The sequence below is a fragment of the Labeo rohita genome, chromosome 20 (genome assembly GCF_022985175.1).
Source record: "Labeo rohita strain BAU-BD-2019 chromosome 20, IGBB_LRoh.1.0, whole genome shotgun sequence".
NCBI classification, from domain to species: domain Eukaryota; kingdom Metazoa; phylum Chordata; class Actinopteri; order Cypriniformes; family Cyprinidae; genus Labeo; species Labeo rohita.
Genome location: NC_066888.1, coordinates 6,220,772 through 6,241,609, shown reverse-complemented (window position 1 = coordinate 6,241,609; position 20,838 = coordinate 6,220,772). Strand labels below are relative to the sequence as shown.

Genomic DNA, 20,838 nt, shown 5'->3' with positions numbered 1-20,838 from the left:
TTTACTGTTGCCCTTTGCATTGTTGATGTACTATTTCCTATTTAATACTGTACAGCCGCCTTGTCACAATTCTGTATTGTTAAAGGCGGTATATAAATAAAGGTGATTTGATTTGATTTGATGTTGGCCCATGTGTTAAGAAAGCAGCAATCATTTATCATCACAGAATCATCATGGAAATTAATTTCAGCATCAAATGGAGTTCAGGGTTCATTACCAGGGAAACTTTTGTTCTCCCTTTTTCTGTGCAAATGTTACTTCATCTCTAATTCTGCCCTTTGACTAGCAGGTTTCACAGCATGTCTGGTGAGCATTTCTTTATTGAAAACAGAGCAGCTGTTCATCCTATCCAAGTCAAACCCTTTGCCAAGACCTTGCCATTTCAATAGACAAACTAAATTATCTCTCTCAAACAGCCAAGAGCCTTGACAGCGACCTGTTGTTTGCACCTTACATACCACAGCCAAGACATGCAACTTCCTCCTGCAGAAAATCCAGAGCATTGGTAGAAAAACTGATGCCAGAAACTACATAAAAGATTTCAGTGTCTTTAGTGACTCATTTATATCATGTATGTATTAGAAATAAGGAACATTGTCTAGTGAACTTCTGGGTCTGTGTTATTGTCTGACTTAAATTAAACTAAAATAGTTTTAATGTTTTTTGCATTCCTGCATCTTGTAGTCACCCTCATGTAGTTTCAAGTCTGCATCCATTTAGGTCACGCTTTAGTTTGAGGAATAATTCACTGTTAACTAACTACTGACTATGACTTCTTCCTCAATAAACTCCAAATTTGCTGCTTATTAATAGACAGTTGTTAAGCTTAGTTCTATCCACCTTATTCTTCAATGTGGAAGCAAGCCTATGGGCAAGACTTCTGGTTCATTAGCCATTGTAGAGAAATAACATGCAGTAAATGGTAAAACTGTTTGCACTACAAACCAATGTGTTCATAATTAAGATAATACCTTAAATTACATTAGGACACATCAATTTGCAATATCAAGCAGCAAAACAAGCTATTTTTAGCTAAATAGCTGGAGGTAGATGAAACCGGAGAGTAAAAACATACTCACCCTCAGGCCATCCAAAATGTACTGTTGATGACTTTGTTTCTTCATCAGAACAGATGAAGAATGGGTGCAGTTCAGAGGCAAAATCAGATGCTAAACAGCTGATAAAAACATCACAATAATCCACAACAACAGCAGTCTTTCAAATGACATGTTGTGAAGCAAACAGCTGCAAGTTTGCAAGAAACAAATCCACAATTGTCCCCTATATGAGACCAGGAATGAGCCACCAAGAATCTTTTTTGGTACTGTATGCCCATGTTTGCACTGTAGTTCAATACAATACACTTTTAAAAATAAAGGTTCTTCACGATGCCATAGAAGAACCTTTTTTTAGTTTAAATGGTTCCATAAAGAACTTTTAACATCTGAAGAACCTTTCTGTTTCACAAAAGGTTCTTTGTGACGAAAGAAGGTTCTTCAGATTATAAAAAGGTAAGAAAGAGATGGTTCTTTAAAGAACCTTTGACTGAATGGTTCTTTGTGGAACCAAAAATGGTTCTTCTATGGCATCACTGTGAAGAACCTTTTGAAGCACCTTTTTTTTTAAGAGTATATGGATTAAGTTAAATTAAATGACAGTAAATTGTAAATAAATGTCAGTAGCTCAGAGAGAAAAAAAAATATATATATGAGAACAAAACTATGTTCAGAAAAAATGCTTGGGATGTATTAGTGTTTCTTTACCAGCACTATAAATGTAACTAGGTCACAGCAGCATGATGTGGTGAAGTTCAAAATTATGAAAATTACATAACTTACGCTCATTATTTAGGCTTTGTGATGGTTGGCCATGTTTTTAAAGAATTTTCAAGGATTCCAAGAATCCTGAAAGTGATCCACATTTCTTGAAATGTAATTACTTCGAGTTCAAAAGTAAGAACTCTGTCGGAAGAAAGAAATTCATGCAGGTTTGTTTGGAATGACATGAGGGTGAGGAAATTACATTTTTTGGTTGCCTTTTAAGGTGACCCTTTATTTTGATAGTCCATCCTAAACATTCTACTAACTATAAGTAACTTTGCAACTACATGTCAACTAGCAGTCAGTAGATTACTAGTAAACTGCTGCTAACACTGTTTTGATGGTCCCCCAAAAGACATCCTTTTGAAGATTATTTTCCACATACTGTACATAATTGTTGCTTCTCTCTGCCCCGCCTTTCTGAAACGTGTCAATTTTTATAAAGCTCATCGTTCTGAAAAGCGTGGTGTGCACTAATTAGCCAGCTATTCAGTGCATTGTGATTGGCCGAAATGTCACGGCCCTCTACTATGTTGTGATGCCGTTTCCCGAGGCGATGAGACAAAAACAATAAAACTCATTATAAGTGAGGCATTTGTTACATCCAGTGAGGACATAATTACTGATTATAATGACTCATACTTTCTTTTTATACATAAACATAACACCATGTCTGCATTTGTGATCGTACAAATGACAAACAAGCACTACTCTATGCTGCTCAAAACTCCCATCCGAATAGTCAGTAGCAAATTATATAAATATGAAAATGTACTTACAGGCTGTGAGTCAGAAGCGCCAGACTGTCTTTGCAAAGTTGGAATTGCCCCACTTTATAGTGTGCACAGCCATAGGCTACTCTCTCAGGTTCAGGAAACAGTCCTCTGTAAAATGCGTTGCACACACTCAAATATTTGCATTGTACTGTTCTGTAACAGTGCTGTGAATATAACTTAACCACTGATTTCTAGTTGTGTACTCATTTAGAAGGCTAAACAAAGTAGTTTTGTTTTCGCAATGAATCACAGTGTCTCCACAACATGGCGGCAGCTGCAGTAATACTACAGAGAGAATAAAAGTTACACCTTCTTTTTTTGAGTATACATTTGGGCAGTATTATGCAAATCTTCCCACACAGTGACGTGGATTTGTGGGGGCGTGTTTAAATGAGCTGTTTTAGGAAGGTGTAGCTGAGTCTTAACTTTTATAAAAAATATCTCTTTGGGTTTTAGACTTTAATCTTTGCAACTTTACAGAGCTTATATATGCACAAACAGCTTGTAACACTCCAAAAGCAAAGGAAAACTTGAAATCACATCATAACTGAAATCATGACATCATGAAACAGTCTAGTAATAGTCTAAAGAGAGTTAGCTGACATGTAGTTGCAAAGGTACTTATAATTAGTAAAACGTCTAAAGCGGCCTTCTGAAATAAAGTGTAACCTAGAGGAATATTTAACATACTAATTTGCTAAAGCATGTGTTTGTTTGCACAAATGCAAACATATGTGCGTTGGATGCTTTGTACTCGCCTACCAATCCCTCCCACAGACATTTTGGTAACTATGTGGACTGTGGTTAAGAGATCCTTTCATTTCAAGTGACCACATCGTCACATCTCATGAACTTCTTCAGGGACAATTATATTTAAGTGCTCCACATCGAAGCTGCTCCCTCTCGAAATGAAGAACTACTGGGTATTTGCTTTGCTTTTTACAAATGTTTGCTTTATGAATGCGATTCCAAAGGACACATTTTTCCCTTTTGGATTATCTGAAGGGGATTCAGTTCTTCAGGAAGGTGATGATGAAGTGTCTGAAGCCTTGAAGATAAAAAAGCCATTACAGTTCTACAACGTCCAGTTCAACATTTTTTATGTAAGCCGTTGTTTTCATTACATTTAAAAAAAAGTCAAATTGGAGTATATCAAATATTTCTTCATTATTTCAGCATGTGCAGTAGTCTGTATGTAAAAATGCATTTGTTTTAGTGTTGTGCTGATTTTTATTATTGTGCTTATACAAATAAATGAATAACTAGCAAACAGATTTACTGAACATGTGAAGTCTGAAGCTTAAAATTTAATTTAATTTCCCAGGTTTCCACAAATGGGTTCTTGTCCCTTCAGCCTCCTCCTGACGAGAGTCAGTATTTAAGAAGCATGTTTCCTCTCAGCTTCTCTGCCATCGCACCCTTCCTGACAGACATTAGTTCAGGACCGGGGAAAGGATCTGTGTATTACCGTGTGGAGGAATCATTAGATGTATTAAACCGGGCTTCTGAAATGGTGCAGCAGAGTTTTACCAGTTCTACATTTAAGCCCAGCCACACAGTCATTGCCACATGGGACAATGTTGCATGTGAAGAGGAAGGGCTCCAGCTCTCATTTACACATTGTGTAACATTTTTTGTGTTCCTTCATCTTACTTTTTACCAACAATATATATGTTTCAAATACAGTAATATTGTGATTTGTAATGCTATTATTATCAATATTCAACCTACATGCAGGTAACCAGTTTCCAGGTTGTGATGGCCGGCAATAGATCAGATACATATGCCTTGTTCCTGTATCCTGAGGATGAGCAGCAGATGCTAAATATCAGTTGCAATCATACTAACATGTCAAATGGACATGCCAAACCTCAGGTTGGTTTTAATAGAGGTGATACATCCACCACAGAAGAGCTCTTCTACAGTCTGTTTGCCTCTAATGAAACCAGCAAGAACCTTTTGCAAGTATCTTTCTGCATCTTGAAATCATACAGTATAATGTTGATCATTTCATTAACTATTGTTTATGAAAATTTATATATACAGGTGCATCTCAAAAGATTAGGATATCATTAAAAAGTTTTTTTTTTTTTTTTTTATTGTAACTTATTTCAAAAAATGAAACTTTCATATATTCTAGATTAATTACATTTAAAGTAAAACATTTCAAAAGTTTTTTTGTTTTTTTTCATTATGAGTGTACAGCTCATAAAAGTCAAAATCCAGTGTCTCAAAATATTAGAATATCATTATTAAATGTCCATCCTTACAGTATAAATTCCAGGTTTGTTCTCTGAAACTACAACAATGGGGAAGACTACTGACTTGGCAATGGTCCAGAACACAATCATTGACACCCTCCACAAAGAGGGTAAGTCACAGAAGGTCATTACCGGTGGCTGTTCACAGAGTGCTGTATCAAAGCATATTAAATGCATAGTAGAGTGGAAGGAAGAACCTGGGTAGGAAAAGGTGCACAAGCAACATGGATGACTGCAAGCTTGAGAAAACTGTCAAGCAAAGCCGATTCAAACACTTGGGAGAGCTTCACAAGGAGTCAAGTGAAGCTGGAGTCAGCGCAACAAGAGTCACCTCGCTTCGATGTCTTCAGGAAAAGGGCTACCAAACCACTTCAGAAACAGAAACAACATCAGAAGCATCTTAACTGAGCTAAGGAGAAAATGACCTGGACTGTTGCCCAGTAGTCCAAAGTACTCTTTTCAGATAAAAGTAAATTTTGCAAGTCATGGTCCCAGAGAATGGAGGAAGACTGGAGAGGCATGAATCCAAGCTGCTTGAAGTCCAGTGTGAAGTTTCTGAAGTCAGTGGTGATTTGGGGTGCCGTGATGTCTGTTGGTGTTGTTTCTGTGTTCAAAGTCCAAAGTCAATGCAGTGGAGATTTTGGAGCACTTTATGCTTCCATCTGCTGACAAGCTTTATGGACATGCTGATTTCCTTTACCAGCCTCACTTTAGCACCTGCCCACAGTGCCAAAACCACTTCCAAGTGGTTTAATGACCATGATATTACTGTGCTTGATTGGCCAACCAACATGCCTGACCTGAATCCCATATGGAATTTATGGGATATTTTTAAGAGAAAGATGAGAAAACGAATAAACTGACAATACAGACGAACTGAAGGTTCAGTGGTGCCTCAGCAGTGCCACAGGCTGATCGCTTCCATGCCACACTAAAGGAGCTTCCATGTGCTAAAGGAGCCCTGACCAAGAACTTTTTTTTTTTTTTTGCCTTTTTTTTTAATTGATCTTAGGAAATATTCTAATATTTTGAGATACTGGATTTTTGACTTTCATGACCTGTAAGCTCTAATCATCAAAATTAAAACAAAACAAAACAAAAAATCTTTTGAAATGTTTTACTTTACATGTAATGAATATATGACAGTTTAAATTAAAAAAAATAATAACTTATTCATGATATTCAAATTTTTTGAGATGCAATTGTAACCATATAAAATATAATTGTGTTACTTATGCATCTTTCAGGGCAGGGAACACTGGGATACATGGATTGTGGATTTTCCACATCGGATCCAGCCGGTTCCCATTCCTGAAGGTAGTTCCTGCTTCCATCCCCAAGTCTGATTCTATAGGTTTTGGTAGCTTGCGCAGCAACACAGATGAAGATTTCTACATTATGGTAGAATCAGACACTCCTTCAGGTAAATCTACTTCTACAGCCCAAATGGAGATCCCAGCTTCACTTGTTCAACACCCCTCAAAACCAAACCAAGAACTGCTACAAGCTACTTCAAAAAATGTAACTAAATTGTGTGGCCTGCATCTGAAATTCTGCTCTCAGGATGGTTATTGCACTGACTATCAAACTGGTCCGTGTTGTCATTGCCGTTCTGGTTATTACGGCAATGGCAGACAATGTTTACCCCTGGGTACGTTTTTTTTCATTTAGTATTTTCTTATCATGTTATTTTTTATGACTATGATCTGCATTAGTTTCTAACACAAATGTGAAAGACAAATTTGATTTTACAGGTATTTCTCAGCCTTTGAGTGGAAAGCTGAGTGGCCTTGTTTCTGTTGGAGACACTAAAGTTAAGCTAAACAATGTGGACATCCATGGCTTTGCTGTGGTGGGAGAAGGTCGTGTTTACATCTCCATCAGTCCTGTCCCAGGTCAGGCAGGTTGGGCTCTGATGGCTGTGAGCCCGCTAGTCTCCACAATTGGCTGGCTGTTTGCTCTTGAGCTCCAAAATCATCTGAATGGCTTCAGCATAACTGGTATGACTGTTTTTTCTTATCTGAAACTTTATTACTTTATGTCAGACAGATAAAGAAGAGGTCTAATGAAGGAAAACATATTTTATCCAGGTGCTGAGTTCTCTCATCAGGCAGAGCTGGTCTTCAGCCCACAAGGTCAGCGTGTTACCATTATTCAAGAGGCTCAAGGAATGGATTTATTCAACCACTTGAATTTCAGCATTAGGATCAGTGGAGATTTACCTAGCATTCCCAATGGTGCAAAAGTTCATATTCTGCCATATAAAGAGACCTATCAATACAACAAATCAGGTAATTCTTGTAAACAATCTTGGAGAGCAGTGACTAGGATTCTATTTCAGTCCACACAATTATAAACATGATATTGCTTTTATACAACAATTCAGAACATAAGATGTCCATTCCATAGTAACTTAAATTTTAGACTCAGTACTGGCAGTTACCTTGTCTATTGTGCTCCACCAATGAAATTATTTCCAAATGACAAATGAAGAACTGTAACAATAACAAATTAACCTGCAAGTTCACTTGAAAACCAAGAACTAAGTTAGATTATATATATATATATATATATATATATATATATATATAAGATACTTAGTCATGAGATGAAAAGTCAAAATTATGAAAAAAAAGTCAATTATGAGATATTAAGTCATGAGTTGAAAAGTTGAAATTATGAAAAAAAAAATGAAATTATAAGATACTAAGTTGTGAGATAAAAAGTCAAAATTATGACATAAAAGCTGAAATTATGAGATACTAAGTCTTGAGATGAAAATTCGAGATTATGAAAAAAAAGTCAATTGTGAGATATTAAGTCATGAGATAAAAAGTTGAAATTATGAAAAAAAGGAAATTATAAGATACTAAGTTGTGAGATAAAAAGTCAAAATTATGAAATAAAAAGTTGAAATTATGAGATACTAAGTTATGAGATGAAAAGTCAAAATTATGGGAAAACAAATTAATTATGAGATACTAATTTATGAGATAAAAAGTTGAAATTATGAAAAAAAAATTAAATTATGAGATACTAAGTAATGATGTGAAAAGTCAAAATTATGATATAAAAGCTGAAATTATGAGATACTAAGTTATGAGATAAAAAAAAGTCAAAATTATGAAATAAAAAGTTAAAATTATGACCTAAGAGCTGAAATTATGAGATACAAAGTCATGAGATGAAAAGTCAAAATTATGAAAAAAAAAACGAAATTATGAGATACTAAGTCATGAGATGAAAAGTCGAAATTATGAAAAAAATGAAATTATGAGATGCTGAGTCATGACATGAAAAGTCGAAATTATGAAAAAAATGAAATTATGAGATACTAAGTCATGAGATGAAAAGTCGAAATTATGACATAAAAAGTCAGAATTATACATTTCTGTCATAATTGTCTTAAAGTTGAATTTACGACATAAAAAGTTGAAATTATGAGATACTGTCTTGACCTAAAGTCAAAATTAAGATAAGCCATAACTATGAGATGAAAAGTGAAAATCATCTGACAGTCATAATTATCACACCAAAACTGAAATGATGAGAAAAAGTTTTAAAAGTACATTCATTGTCATACCTATGAGTTCTTATAAATTAGAAAATAAAAAGTAAATTATGATTTATCACAATTTTGACTTTATGTCATAATTACAGCTTCATTATCAAATTTCATAATCATATTTGTGAGGCCACATCAGATATTATGATTACCTAAATAACATTTTTTTTTCCAATAATAATTAATAATAAATGTATTTAAACTTTTAATTGAATATCATGTCTTTATCAATTGTGATTTTACAAGCAATATGCCACTCAAGTCCAAAGATAATGCCCTATTATTTGTTATTTGGACATAATGAGTAATGCAGCTTGTGTCTGGTTCAGCTGTGACATCATCTTCACTGCGAGAGTACATGGTGGTGTCAGAAAATGGTGGATCTGAGACATTCTCCTACATGCTACACCAGAATGTGAGTTTCCGTCCCTGTGAGCACGGCCCATGGACCATACCGGACTTTCAGCAGGTGAATGTGGAGCATCTGATGGTCATGTTCACAGAAGGAACCACCCTTAGATATGCCATAACTAACAAAGTGGGACCTGTAGGAGGTAAGAACATACTCAACTAAACCATTCTAGCATATGAGTCATTTTTGGTTCTATTTCATAAAATTCTGGATCTTGTTGAGAACATTCTTTAATTGTATGTTATCAGGTGAGCTCCCTGGGCTTGAGTTGAACCCTTGTTCGACTAGGAAGCACCATTGTGACCCAATGGCCCTCTGTCTGCCAGGGGATGGCACTCATTACCACTGTCAGTGTGCAATGGGCTTCCAGGGGGATGGACGCAACTGCTATGGTACAAGTATTTCAGTGTTCACATATGTCATGTTTTGACATCAGGCCAAGCGCTTGCTATGACTGCTCCTTTGAGAGTTCCCTTAGAGACTGGATGTCATTTTCTCATGCCTTTATTGAATTACTGTCTGAGTTAAAATTCCAAATGGCTCTCTTGGGTTTGAATCTGTGTTCCAGATGTAGATGAGTGCGCTGAGGGGCTCAGTTCCTGTGGTCCTCACTCCGAGTGTGTGAACATGCCGGGTGGCTATCACTGCAACTGTCAAACTGGCTATGAGTTTGACCTCGATTCACATGTGTGTGTGGGTAAGTGTGCAGTAATCTGTGTTTGAGATTTTTTTTATTATTGTTGTTTTATTTATACATTTTAAAACATTACAAAAAGATACAAAACCAAGGGGAAAAGAGAGAAAAAAAAAAAGAATAATAATAATAATAATAAAAAAAACCCAAGAACAAGAGACAAGGGATAACAAAAACATACTTAACTATGCAGCAGTAAAGAAATAAACTGAAGGGTATTGTAAGTGTGTTTGAGAATTTGGGTGTTGTGAGTAGATAATTTCTAATGAGATACATAATATTTTACATACTGTATATATGAGCAATATCAGACTTGTAGCCATGCAATATGGCTATATATCAGCAATGTAGGCAATCACAGCGTGCTGAAATACAGCCATAACGCACAGCTACGAGTGCGATATTGCGTTTATATAATAGTTTGACGGCATGAGTGTGTAAATGCATAAAAAAAAACAACAACAGAGTGTCTTTAAAAACCCTCTATAGTGCAGAACATCTTTCCCTTCTGGCATGAATTCAAATATCAAACTGAGCCCAAGCCTCTGTTATTAAATAACGAAGAGGTAAATCTGGCCGAGGTAAGGGTGCTCTCGGCAGGTTCATGAGTGTAGAACGGCCGCTGTCGCCCTGAAGCTCACATCTCTGGAAACATCGAAACCAAATTTTAAATAAATGTTATCTTCATTAACCAACCACATATCTGAAGTCTAAACAAGTACATTCTCACACTGTATTATGTATATAATTATATGGATTTGGGTGTCCACCATGACACTCGCTGTAAGAAATACCGCAAGTGAAGTGATACAAAAAGTGAAATGGGTGCAGTTCCAATATCACTAGAATATCACACTTCTCTCAGCCATTTAGATTTGAGGAACACACACACAACAACAGGTTGACATGCATGCAAGGTCCAAAACACTTTCATTGTCTTATAATATGCATTTATTTTTATCTTATTTGCTCAATGACTCCCAAACGGTTCACTCAGCGATTAATTTCCTCCTTTGCATGACGCTAATCTAAGGTGATTGGTCTACTGCGTGCAATGGAATGCCCATCACCATTACAGTAAACGCCCAAACAGCCATGGTATATGTGTTAGGCTAACGCAGAAATGTATTGATAAAGCACTGCAGTTTGTACACCAACGTATTGCTCTAATCTTTATCACAACTCCAAGTAATACCAAACGACAAACATCCACTATTTATCAACACATTTTTAGACAATTACGAGCGAACAGATATTGCTGTTAGCCGGTTAGCCAGAGACCTACAAGCTGCGTGGAGAGAACACAACACACACAACTAAATATGTATTTTGCATGCTACAGAGTACATGAGAGCAACAATCTGTAAAGAATTACACCACTTTCAGAATAAAAAAAGTCCTGATAATTTACTCACCCCTGTGTTCATGTCTTTCTTTCTTCAGTCGCAAAGGAATTCAGTTTTTTGAGGAAAACATTTCATTTTCTCCATATAGTGGTGCACAAAGGACTGAACGTTAAAAATGCAGTTTCACAGCAGCTACAACTGGCTCTAAACAATCCCAGCCGAGGAATAAGGGTCTTAACTAGCAAAACGATTTGTAATTTTCTGTAAAAAAAAAAAAAAAAAAAAAAAATATATATATATATATATATATATATATATATATACACTTTCTTACCACAAATGATTGTCTTGTCTAGCGCTGCGATGTGCATGTGTACTCTGCACTTTGTTTCAAGACAGTTAGGGTATGTAAAACTCCCATCTCGTTTTCTCCTCCAACTTCAAAATTGTCCTACATTGCTGTTTTTCAGCCTTTTTTCGTAAAGAGTGTTTGACCCTCCTTGCACGTTCACTTTGTAAACACTGAGTCGATACTTCTGCAGCAATATAGGACAATTTTGAAGTTGGAGGAGAAAATGAGATGGGAGTTTTTCGACATTTTTCCCTACTGTACACTAACAGGTTTTCCCCTTTACAGTGCAGAACACAGCGTCCTCTCCACATGATCCTATCCACAGGAATTGGCTACAGTTAAGACGTCCTCTTTTCCCTGGGCATGTCCTCTTTTTGGACCTAAAAAAAATGTGTCCGGCCGAGATTTCTAAATCGACCAAAATGTCCAGGATTAGGCTTTTGCTTTCTACGGTCGCCATTCATTGTGTGTGTTTTTGTATTAAAGCCCTACGCGGGACTATTGATCCTGCTTCCACTGAATTTCAGGCCATAACCACCTGCTCACGCAATCATTGTAATATTGAATATAATTTTCATGCATCAGGGAGCCGCTATTGTATACAGAGTATTTAAATCTCCTTTGAATGAGTGACTATTCACTTTCACTTTCAATTTCATGATCACAGCACTCTGTATAATCTTACAAGATCAGATATGAGCACATTATTTGCTAAACAGCAAATCCTCCTCTTGTCTTGACCCATGTGCCTTGACCAAATGCCTGTATCGAAACATTTTGCATGTTAAGCTGTTAAGTTTTGTGATGGCCACTGGTCTTTTAGCTGTGTTTATGATCAATGTGCACAAGGGTGACTGTAAAATATACATTTTAGGTATGGAAATGAAATATTTTGTGTTTTGATATGGGAAATGGTAATTGTGCTACTTTGGGGGCTTTTTATCCCCCATGCATCTGGCCCCAACTGTCCTCTTTTTTTGCAAACTAAAATATGGTCACCATAGCTACAGTGTTTTTTGGGGAGTTCCGGTTTTCCCGGGGCCGGGTGTGTGCGTGCAAGAAGTGGGCAGGCGATATGCTAACATGTCATGTTGACGTCAATTTTAAACAGCTTATTTGTTTCAAAAATGACTCGTTTACACGATTCAGTTACATGATTCTCATTTACATGATTCTTTCTTTTGAAAGACAATAACTTTCAGATTTAAAATTTTGCAAGATGTTTTCATTCACTTTGAGCTGTGTTACACACTGCATAAAAGGTAATTTTCAAAAATTCATAATAGGGGCACTTTAAATATTTGGCTAAAAATTACAAATGTCTCCGTAGACCATTTGTTTAAAAAACATACCTACATTCACGTCAGCTGAACAATTTATCTAAGAATGACTTTATGCACAATTTATGGTCATTCATAAATCATTATCATTCAACACAGGAATTTGTTACGCATTTTCATGCATGAGGACCACTAATGCTCTTCAATCACAAATGTAATTTATGTAACCACACATGTGGTACACATTCGAGAGTTTCATTTCATAAGAGGCTTATCATTCTCTTCTTTTACAGATATCGATGAGTGTTTTCTTCAGCTCTGTCATCCGTTTTCTTCCTGCTTCAACACCCAGGGCTCCTTCCACTGCCAGTGCTGGCCTGAATACAGAGGCGACGGCTTCCTCTGCCAACCACCACGTAAACCACAACATTTATCAAGCCACACACAACGCTTTCTCCCTGTCAGCTCAGTAACAGGCTGTTCTCTTTGCTTATAAGAAGTCCGGCACTCAAGTCAAATATTATGTTTAGCAGAGTATTATAAATCAATCAAAAACCAAACAACTTGTTTGATCATTCGTAGCATACTTGAAACAAGTTGAACATGTTCCTGGAACAACATCCTTTGTTCCAGGACTTGGCTTACTCACATCATGCCATTTAGTGGATAATGTTCATGTAATGTACTTGAAAGTTCACTGGTTCTCTATGTTTTTCTATGCTAGAGAAGCACAGACCCCCATTAACTGTGTGCCAGCAGCACAGAGAAAGTCTGCAGGAGAGTCTAAGTATCTACCCTGGTCTGGAGGCCTTCATTCCTCAGTGTGATGAAAAAGGGCAGTACAAGCTCCTGCAGTGTCTGGGCAGCACTGGACACTGCTGGTGTGTGGACAGTAGAGGGCAGGAGAGAGTGGGCACCAGGACAATGCCTGGCACAGCGCATGCCAACTGTGATCAACCAGGTATGGATTTATGCCCTCACATTCACTTTTGATTTGGTTAAACACACGTAAACTTCTTTTGTTTTTTAAAAGAATTCCCTGCTTATTAAAGCTGTATTTACTCAATCAAAATACATTAAAAGCAGAAATATTGTGAAATATGTTTACGTAATATGCAATACGGTTTTATATTTTAAAAAGTTGTTTATTTCTGTAATGGCAAAGCTAAATTATTGAGAAACCTTTTCCTGTAGTCTTTTGTAGAGTTGTAAGATAAGATAAGATAAGACAAGATAAAATAAAATAAAATAAAATAAAAAAATAAAATAAAATAAAATAAAATAAAATAAAATAAAATAAAATAAAAAATTAAAATAATGTTAACTGGATTAAAATAAAAATATAATAAAACTAAACTTATTTTCTTTCAGGTAGTTTCCAAAGCAACACTTCTCATTTTCATGTAGTCTTTAGCCGTGTTGTTTATTTATTTATTTTTTTTAAGATTTGTTTTTGGCTTTTTTGCCTTTATTAGGATAGGACAGATCATAGCTGACAGGAAGCCAAGTGGGAGAGAGAGAAGGGGGCGAGAGTGGAAAAGGTCCTCGAGCCAGGATTCAAGCTCGGGTCACCCGTAGTGCAGTGGCGCTGTCGGTGCGCTGCCCACAAGGCTATCAATGCCGACTTTTAGGCGTGTTATTGTAGTTAACTAAAAATAAATAAAATAAAACAAAATAAAATAATGTTAACTGGATTAGCATGGAATAGAATATAAAATAATTAAACTTCTTTCAGGTAGTTTCCAAAGCAACATTTCTTATTTTCCTGTAGCCTTAAGCAGTGTTATTTAAATAAAATAAAATAAAATAAAATAAAATAAAATAAAATAAAACAATAATGTTAACTGGAATAAAATAAAATATTAAAATATAAAAAAATTAAATTTTTTTTTTTTTTCAGCTCTAGTTTCCAAAGCAACATCTCTCATTTTCCTGTAGCTTTTAGCAGTGTTTTTAAAGTTAACTAAAAAAAATAAACTAAAATAAAATAAAATAATGTTAACTGGATTAAAATAAAATATATTAAAAAAATAAACTTATTTACTTTCAGCTAGTTTTCAATGCAACATTTCTCATTTCCCAGTAGTCTTAACTAACTAACTAAACTAAACTAAACCAACATAAAATAAAATATTCTTAACTGGAATAAAATTAAATGTAAAATAAATAAATACATAAACAAAAACAAACTTCAGCTAGTTTCCAAAGGAACATTTCTTATTTTTATAGTTTAACTTGATATGTGTGTGTGTATATATATATATATATAACTAAAACTGGAACTGAAATAAAATAAAAATGTATAATAATATATACACATACAGTACAACAGAAACTAATAAAATGGCAAAAACACAAGAAAAATTACTAAATCTTAAACTATAATAAAAAAAAAATCAGAAAATATAAAAATAAAATCTCATTTAAAATAAAAACGAAAACTAATAAAATTTTAGTGTTACTAAAATAACAATGGTCTTTGTTAGTCATTCTAATATGCTCATTTGGTGCTCAAGAACATTTGTATTTTATGAATCTTCTTTTCTTATAATAATAATAATAATAATAATAATAATAATAAAGTATTCATTTCTTAAAAAAAAAAAAACCTTACTAACCCCAAACATTTTAACAATATTGCCTGTTAATCTTGTTTTTAGTACAGTTGACCCTCAAAACTGTCTGACCACTAACTTTCAGCTTGGTCAGATATATAAATATTACTATTGAATGCTATTCAATAAGAATATATTGTTGTAAGAATTTAATTACATATATTAGTACTGTCAAATCGATTAATCATGATTAATCACATTCAGAATGAAAATGTTTGTGTTAACACAATATATGTGTGCAGTGTATATATTTATATCTATAAATACACACACATGCATGTATATATATTTAATATATATATACACTGTGTGCAGAATTATTAGGCATGTTGATATTCTGGTCATATTTTTTTTCCAAACACATTTTACCAATTCCAAACCACATCAGTCTTAGTAACTACTGTTAATTTTGTATTTAATCATTTATATGTGATATATAATTGTCCGTGAAGGCTGGAAGTGAAAAACTCCTTATATTCAGGTGTGCAAAATTATTAGGCATGTTTTCGTTTACAGCTAAAATGAGCCAAAAAAGAGATTTAACCCAGACTGAAAAGTCCAAATTATTAAATGCCCATGAGAAGAATGCAATACTAATGCATTACAAGAATTTGCAAAGTTAAGGCTTGACCATTGGACAGAGAAATGCTTGTTGAGTCTGCATGGTCAGAAAAAACAGGTGGAGAAGAAAAGATGCATGTTAACTGCAAAAGAATTAGGAATTAAGGTGAAGAATTAGGTGTGACACCATCAGGAACCGTTTAGTCTCCAGCGCCACCATTTTCCAGAACTGCAACCTACCTGGAGTCTTCAGAAGTGCAATGTGTCAGGTTCTCAGAGACTTTGCTTGGTAAAAAATCTAAAAAATGCCCCTGACTTAATAAGAATAACAAGCTGACGTCTTGTGAAATACATGAAGACAGTTTTTATATGCTTTAGAGACAGATAAGTTGAGAGTGACTCTTGAAGGACAAGCATCACATCCTCTTGTGCCTCTGATTCAAGAATTTATCTTCCAAAATCTGGCAGTAAGTTTTGGGAGTTCATGTTTAGTCTCTTATCCTGAAAAGTCTGACTTGCAGAGATGGACTAAAATGAACTCCCAAAACTTACTGCCAGATTTTAGAAGATAAATTCTTGAATCAGAGGCACAAGAGGATGTGATGCTTGTCCTTCAAGAGTCACTCTCAACTTATCTGTCTCTAAAGCATATAAAAAACTGTCTTCATGTATTTCACAAGACGTCAGCTTGTTATTCTTATTAAGTCAGGGGCATTTTTTAGGATTTTTTACCAAGCAAAGTCTCTGAGAACCTGACACATTGTACTTCTGAAGACTCCAGGTAGGTTGCAGTTCTGGAAAATGGTGGCGCTGGAGAACTGGAAACGGTTCCTGATGGTGTCACACCTAATTCTTCACCTTAATTCCTAATTCTTTTGCAGTTAACATGCATCTTTTCTTCTCCACCTGTTTTTTTCTGACCATGCAGACTCAACAAGCATTTCTCTGTCCAATGGTCAAGCCTTAACTTTGCAAATTCTTGTAATGCATTAGTATTGCATTCTTCTCATGGGCATTTAATAATTTGGACTTTTCAGTCTGGGTTAAATCTCTTTTTTGGCTCATTTTAGCTGTAAACGAAAACATGCCTAATAATTTTGCACACCTGAATATAAGGAGTTTTTCACTTCCAGCCTTCACGGACAATTATATATCACATATAAATGATTAAATACAAAATTAACAGTAGTTACTAAGACTGATGTGGTTTGGAATTGGTAAAATGTGTTTGGAAAAAAAAATATGACCAGAATATCAACATGCCTAATAATTCTGCACACAGTGTACAGTGTATATATATATTATGTATATATATACTTTTATTCTGGTTGCAATTATTAGTGATTAATCGATTTGACAGCACACACACACTGTTGTTTATTTCAGTTTTATTCTTTTAGTTTTTTTAAGTTTCAAAAAGCTTGGTCCACTGCCATTTAAGTTGTTGTAAAATTCAAAAGATCAGTGATATGCTGCCAAATCCGAGGCATTTAAAACACAGGGACACACTTCCTGTTCTACTGCATGTGTGTTGTGGGAGTGGTGTTCAGTTCCAACTATATATGACATAATTATCCCTCATGAGACGGCCTAACTGTAATTAACGCTCACATAGTCATTCACTGAGGCAAGATATATGGATGCGGTCAGAGATTTGAAAAATTTCTGGAAAAATGTTTTCCAAAGGAAACGTTGTGACAGTGTGTGCTGTGTCTCTTACTCAGCGGCACTGCTTCCCCGTGCGGAGACTGTGTGTGAGCGCTGGAGGCTTTCACTCATGACTCACTACAGTGGTCAGCCGTCTTCTCAGGACTACATGCCCCTGTGTGACGCTCACGGGAATTTCCTGCCTGTGCAATGTTATGGCAACAGCAGTTTCTGCTGGTGTGTGGACAGTCAAGGCGTGGAAATGCTTGGAACACGCTCATACGATGATGTAAAGCCCCCCTGTGAGTAATGAAGTTATTTAGAATGCACTTTTTACATTGAAAAGCCCTTTTACAAAGAAAAAATGATATATTCCATTGAAAAATCTGCGTAATCACGCGGAAGTTACTGGACAAACTAAGCTGTTTTATTAAAGCACAAAGCATTTTTTGTACATTTCGAAGCTTGATACAAAAATGCTCTTTGACTTTATACTGACACCTAGTGGTGTGGATGCAGCATCATGCAAAAACAAGTTAATCAGCTAATGTAAAACTATCCAGTTTGCAAGAATATTTGTCATCTATGATTGTTTTCAAAAAATAAAAAATGTCTGATAATAGACAGAATATGGAGATAAATCAAATAGTATTCATGTTGAGTGATTTTAATGTGATTTTTTTTTTTTTTCTGTAAATCAAGCAGCCATCAAGCAGCATGTCCTAATGCATCTTCTTTTTAACTGTCAGGTATCTCAATTGATGCTTCATCATTGAATAATGCACTGATGTATCCTGTGATAAGATCCTCTCCTTCAGGGCCTGCTATCCTTTACACACAAGCCTCACAGATTGGAGTCATTCCTCTTGATGAAACAGATCCAGTTCAAGAAAAATCCACTATTTTACTAGCCTTAAAGGTAGACCCTCATAACTACAATACATGATCATATCAAAATTCAAAATCTGTAAAAAAAGTACAAATAATAATGCTTGATAATCAGTGTTGGGGAAAGTTACTTTTAAAAGTAATGCATTACAATATTGTGTTACTTTTCAAAAAAAAGTAACTGTGTTTCTTAGTTACATTTTTAATGGAAAGTAATGTGATTAGTGGGTGTCAAAGTTAGCATGTTAATGCAGACAATTCATTTTTCCAGTTTAACAGTGTTAAAAATATTTAATGCAGTTCTCTAACTCTAAAACATGCTGGGTTAAAAACAACCCAGCTTGGGTTATTTGGCAACCCAACACTGAGTAAATATTGGACAGAACATATACAGGGTTATTTTGAGTTAACTGGGTTAATGGGTTATTTAATTTAAGTCAACTATTGTTTAAAAATGATTATACTGCTGGTTTAAAATAAACTGGAACTTATAAAACACACACACACACACACACACACACACACAGAGAATTACTAGAGGCAACAGCAATAATCAAAAGATGAACATTTATTATTAAGCAAGAACACATCAACAAAATACAAGACAGATTTAATTTATTTGGGTGAATACATGCAGAATACAGCAATATTACATTTAAAATGGTTTAACAAGCATTTTAGACATAAAAAATGTAACATTTAAAAGTAGAATTTTCATTTTAGTGTATTCAGCCATTCTCTTTTCTACAGAAATAGCGCTAATTGTCATGCCGGTGTGTCCCCGAAATCTGAGCCGGTAAAGGGTTGCTTTTCGCCAGGGTAACTGCAAACTTCAGACCGCGGGCTCACATTTCAAAAAATGCCATGACTGACTCCAAAAACTGCCATTAAACAAACAGTACTGACATTAGAGAACATATCTTAAAGTGCCCCTATTATGCGTTTTCAAATATGATCTTTCATGCAGTGTGTCATGTAGCCGTATGTGAACATGAACTATCTGCAAAGTTGTGAAGCCGACAGTGCACGATACATAAAGTTATTGTCTATCAAAAAAAAGAGTCGACTCACATTTGCCTAAACGAGTCGTCAGGATTTCAAATCTTTTTCTGTTACGGCCACACGTCACGAAGTAACAGATTTGCATAATGTCCACCCACGTTCTACTTCGCGAACAACTTGCCCGCCCATACATTTCCATGGGGTTTACTTCACATGGACATTTACATGTACATTGTACAGAAGACGCTGTATCCTACGCTGTGAGTAAAACTGTTTAATATTCACTTCCAAAAGATGATGAATCTACAAAGATTGTATTTTCTAGCGATCGTTCAAAATACGTAGTTGTGTATGTTATGTTGTATAACAACCCTGCACATGTCTTGCTAACCGGCTAAATCACGCTTCTGTAGTTCTGTTGTTGAGCTGTGGACCCACTGTAGTCTGACAATTTGTGATTGATGCAGCTTGACTGTCTGTCTGTCTCATTAGTTTAAGTGATGATAAAGGATGGCGCACAAAGCGGCTTTCACACCGAATGCGGAACGCGCTGTGCTATGAAACCTAGGGCTGCAATGATTAATCGCACGATGTCGTGAGGCGCGTTTAGTCAATGAAGCCGGTACTTTGATTAGTAGTAAAGCTCCATCACGTGCGTTCAGCTGGAGCGGCAAGTAATACACAGAGCCGTAAAGCACTGACAAGCTACGCCAAATCGCGCGCAAAATGGCGTAGCTTGTCAGTGACGCCTCACGACATTGTGCGATTAATCGTTCCAGCCCTAACCCATTCGTTTCAATGCATTCCGCCCTGCGAGGACGGCTTGTTTCGGTCTCGACCAAAGCGGACGCGCACGCCGCGGACAAAGTTCAAATGAGTTGTTAAAATAAACTTTTGCCGCTGTGCTCTGAAGGGCTGCACTGATGTTGAAGTTTATAACATAGAGGTGTGCCCGGTTCGCTTACATAAGCAAATTGCAAGCACTTTCCACGGTAGACCGTGCTAACTTGTCGATCAGCCACTTCAGCCGTTTCATCGTCAGACTCTGGCTCGAATTGTTATGGTAAAACTGATGCCATCTTTTCTATGTATTGACAAGTATCCAGGGCTGTCAGTCAGTTATGGCAATGGGCGTTTCGTTTTCCGACACGCCGTGCGCGGTAGACCAATCATAAAGGACTGCGCCATCTGACCAATCACAGCAGTGAGGGCTCACGGAAAGGAGGGGTTTAGAGAGACTGATTCTTCGAACTGCTTCGCAGGAGTCGTTTAGGAATCATTTAGAAATGGGATAAAATTAAATCTATTTTTGGAGAAAACTGAAGTGTTTTTTGACCTTGCATACATGTAAACCTGTTTTGGGAGTCTATTAAAACAATATTAGCAACCTTTAAAATGGCATAATAGGGGCACTTTAAGATTAAACAGCACAATAATGAATAAAAATTGTTTATTTTATGCAAGGCAAAAGGCGTTTCCATGCTGCAAAACAACCACTGCTGACGCAGCTGACTCTCCTCCTTATGTTGCGCTGTGCAAAATAATACAATTTGCAGCACAAAACTATGTAAATGAAATTAAATATGAAGAGTTCAGATGCAAAAGCCTCTAAATCCATC

General features: G+C 35.8%; 1 protein-coding gene across 1 annotated transcript in view; it reads left to right on the top strand.

Annotated features, from left to right (window-relative positions):
- Window positions 1–2,461: 2,461 nt before the first annotated feature.
- Window positions 2,462–20,838, top strand: part of nid2b (nidogen 2b (osteonidogen)) — a 31,462-nt gene continuing 13,085 nt past the window's right edge. Inside the window, exons 1-14 of the mRNA XM_051137898.1 lie at window positions 2,462–3,699; window positions 3,921–4,220; window positions 4,334–4,557; window positions 5,419–5,421; window positions 6,105–6,508; window positions 6,612–6,857; window positions 6,948–7,148; window positions 8,752–8,976; window positions 9,083–9,226; window positions 9,403–9,531; window positions 12,800–12,922; window positions 13,231–13,467; window positions 17,407–17,631; window positions 18,079–18,248. Coding sequence (XP_050993855.1) covers window positions 3,505–3,699; window positions 3,921–4,220; window positions 4,334–4,557; window positions 5,419–5,421; window positions 6,105–6,508; window positions 6,612–6,857; window positions 6,948–7,148; window positions 8,752–8,976; window positions 9,083–9,226; window positions 9,403–9,531; window positions 12,800–12,922; window positions 13,231–13,467; window positions 17,407–17,631; window positions 18,079–18,248 — 2,826 coding nt within the window. The 5' untranslated portion in view covers window positions 2,462–3,504. The remainder of the gene's footprint in view (window positions 3,700–3,920; window positions 4,221–4,333; window positions 4,558–5,418; window positions 5,422–6,104; window positions 6,509–6,611; window positions 6,858–6,947; window positions 7,149–8,751; window positions 8,977–9,082; window positions 9,227–9,402; window positions 9,532–12,799; window positions 12,923–13,230; window positions 13,468–17,406; window positions 17,632–18,078; window positions 18,249–20,838) is intronic.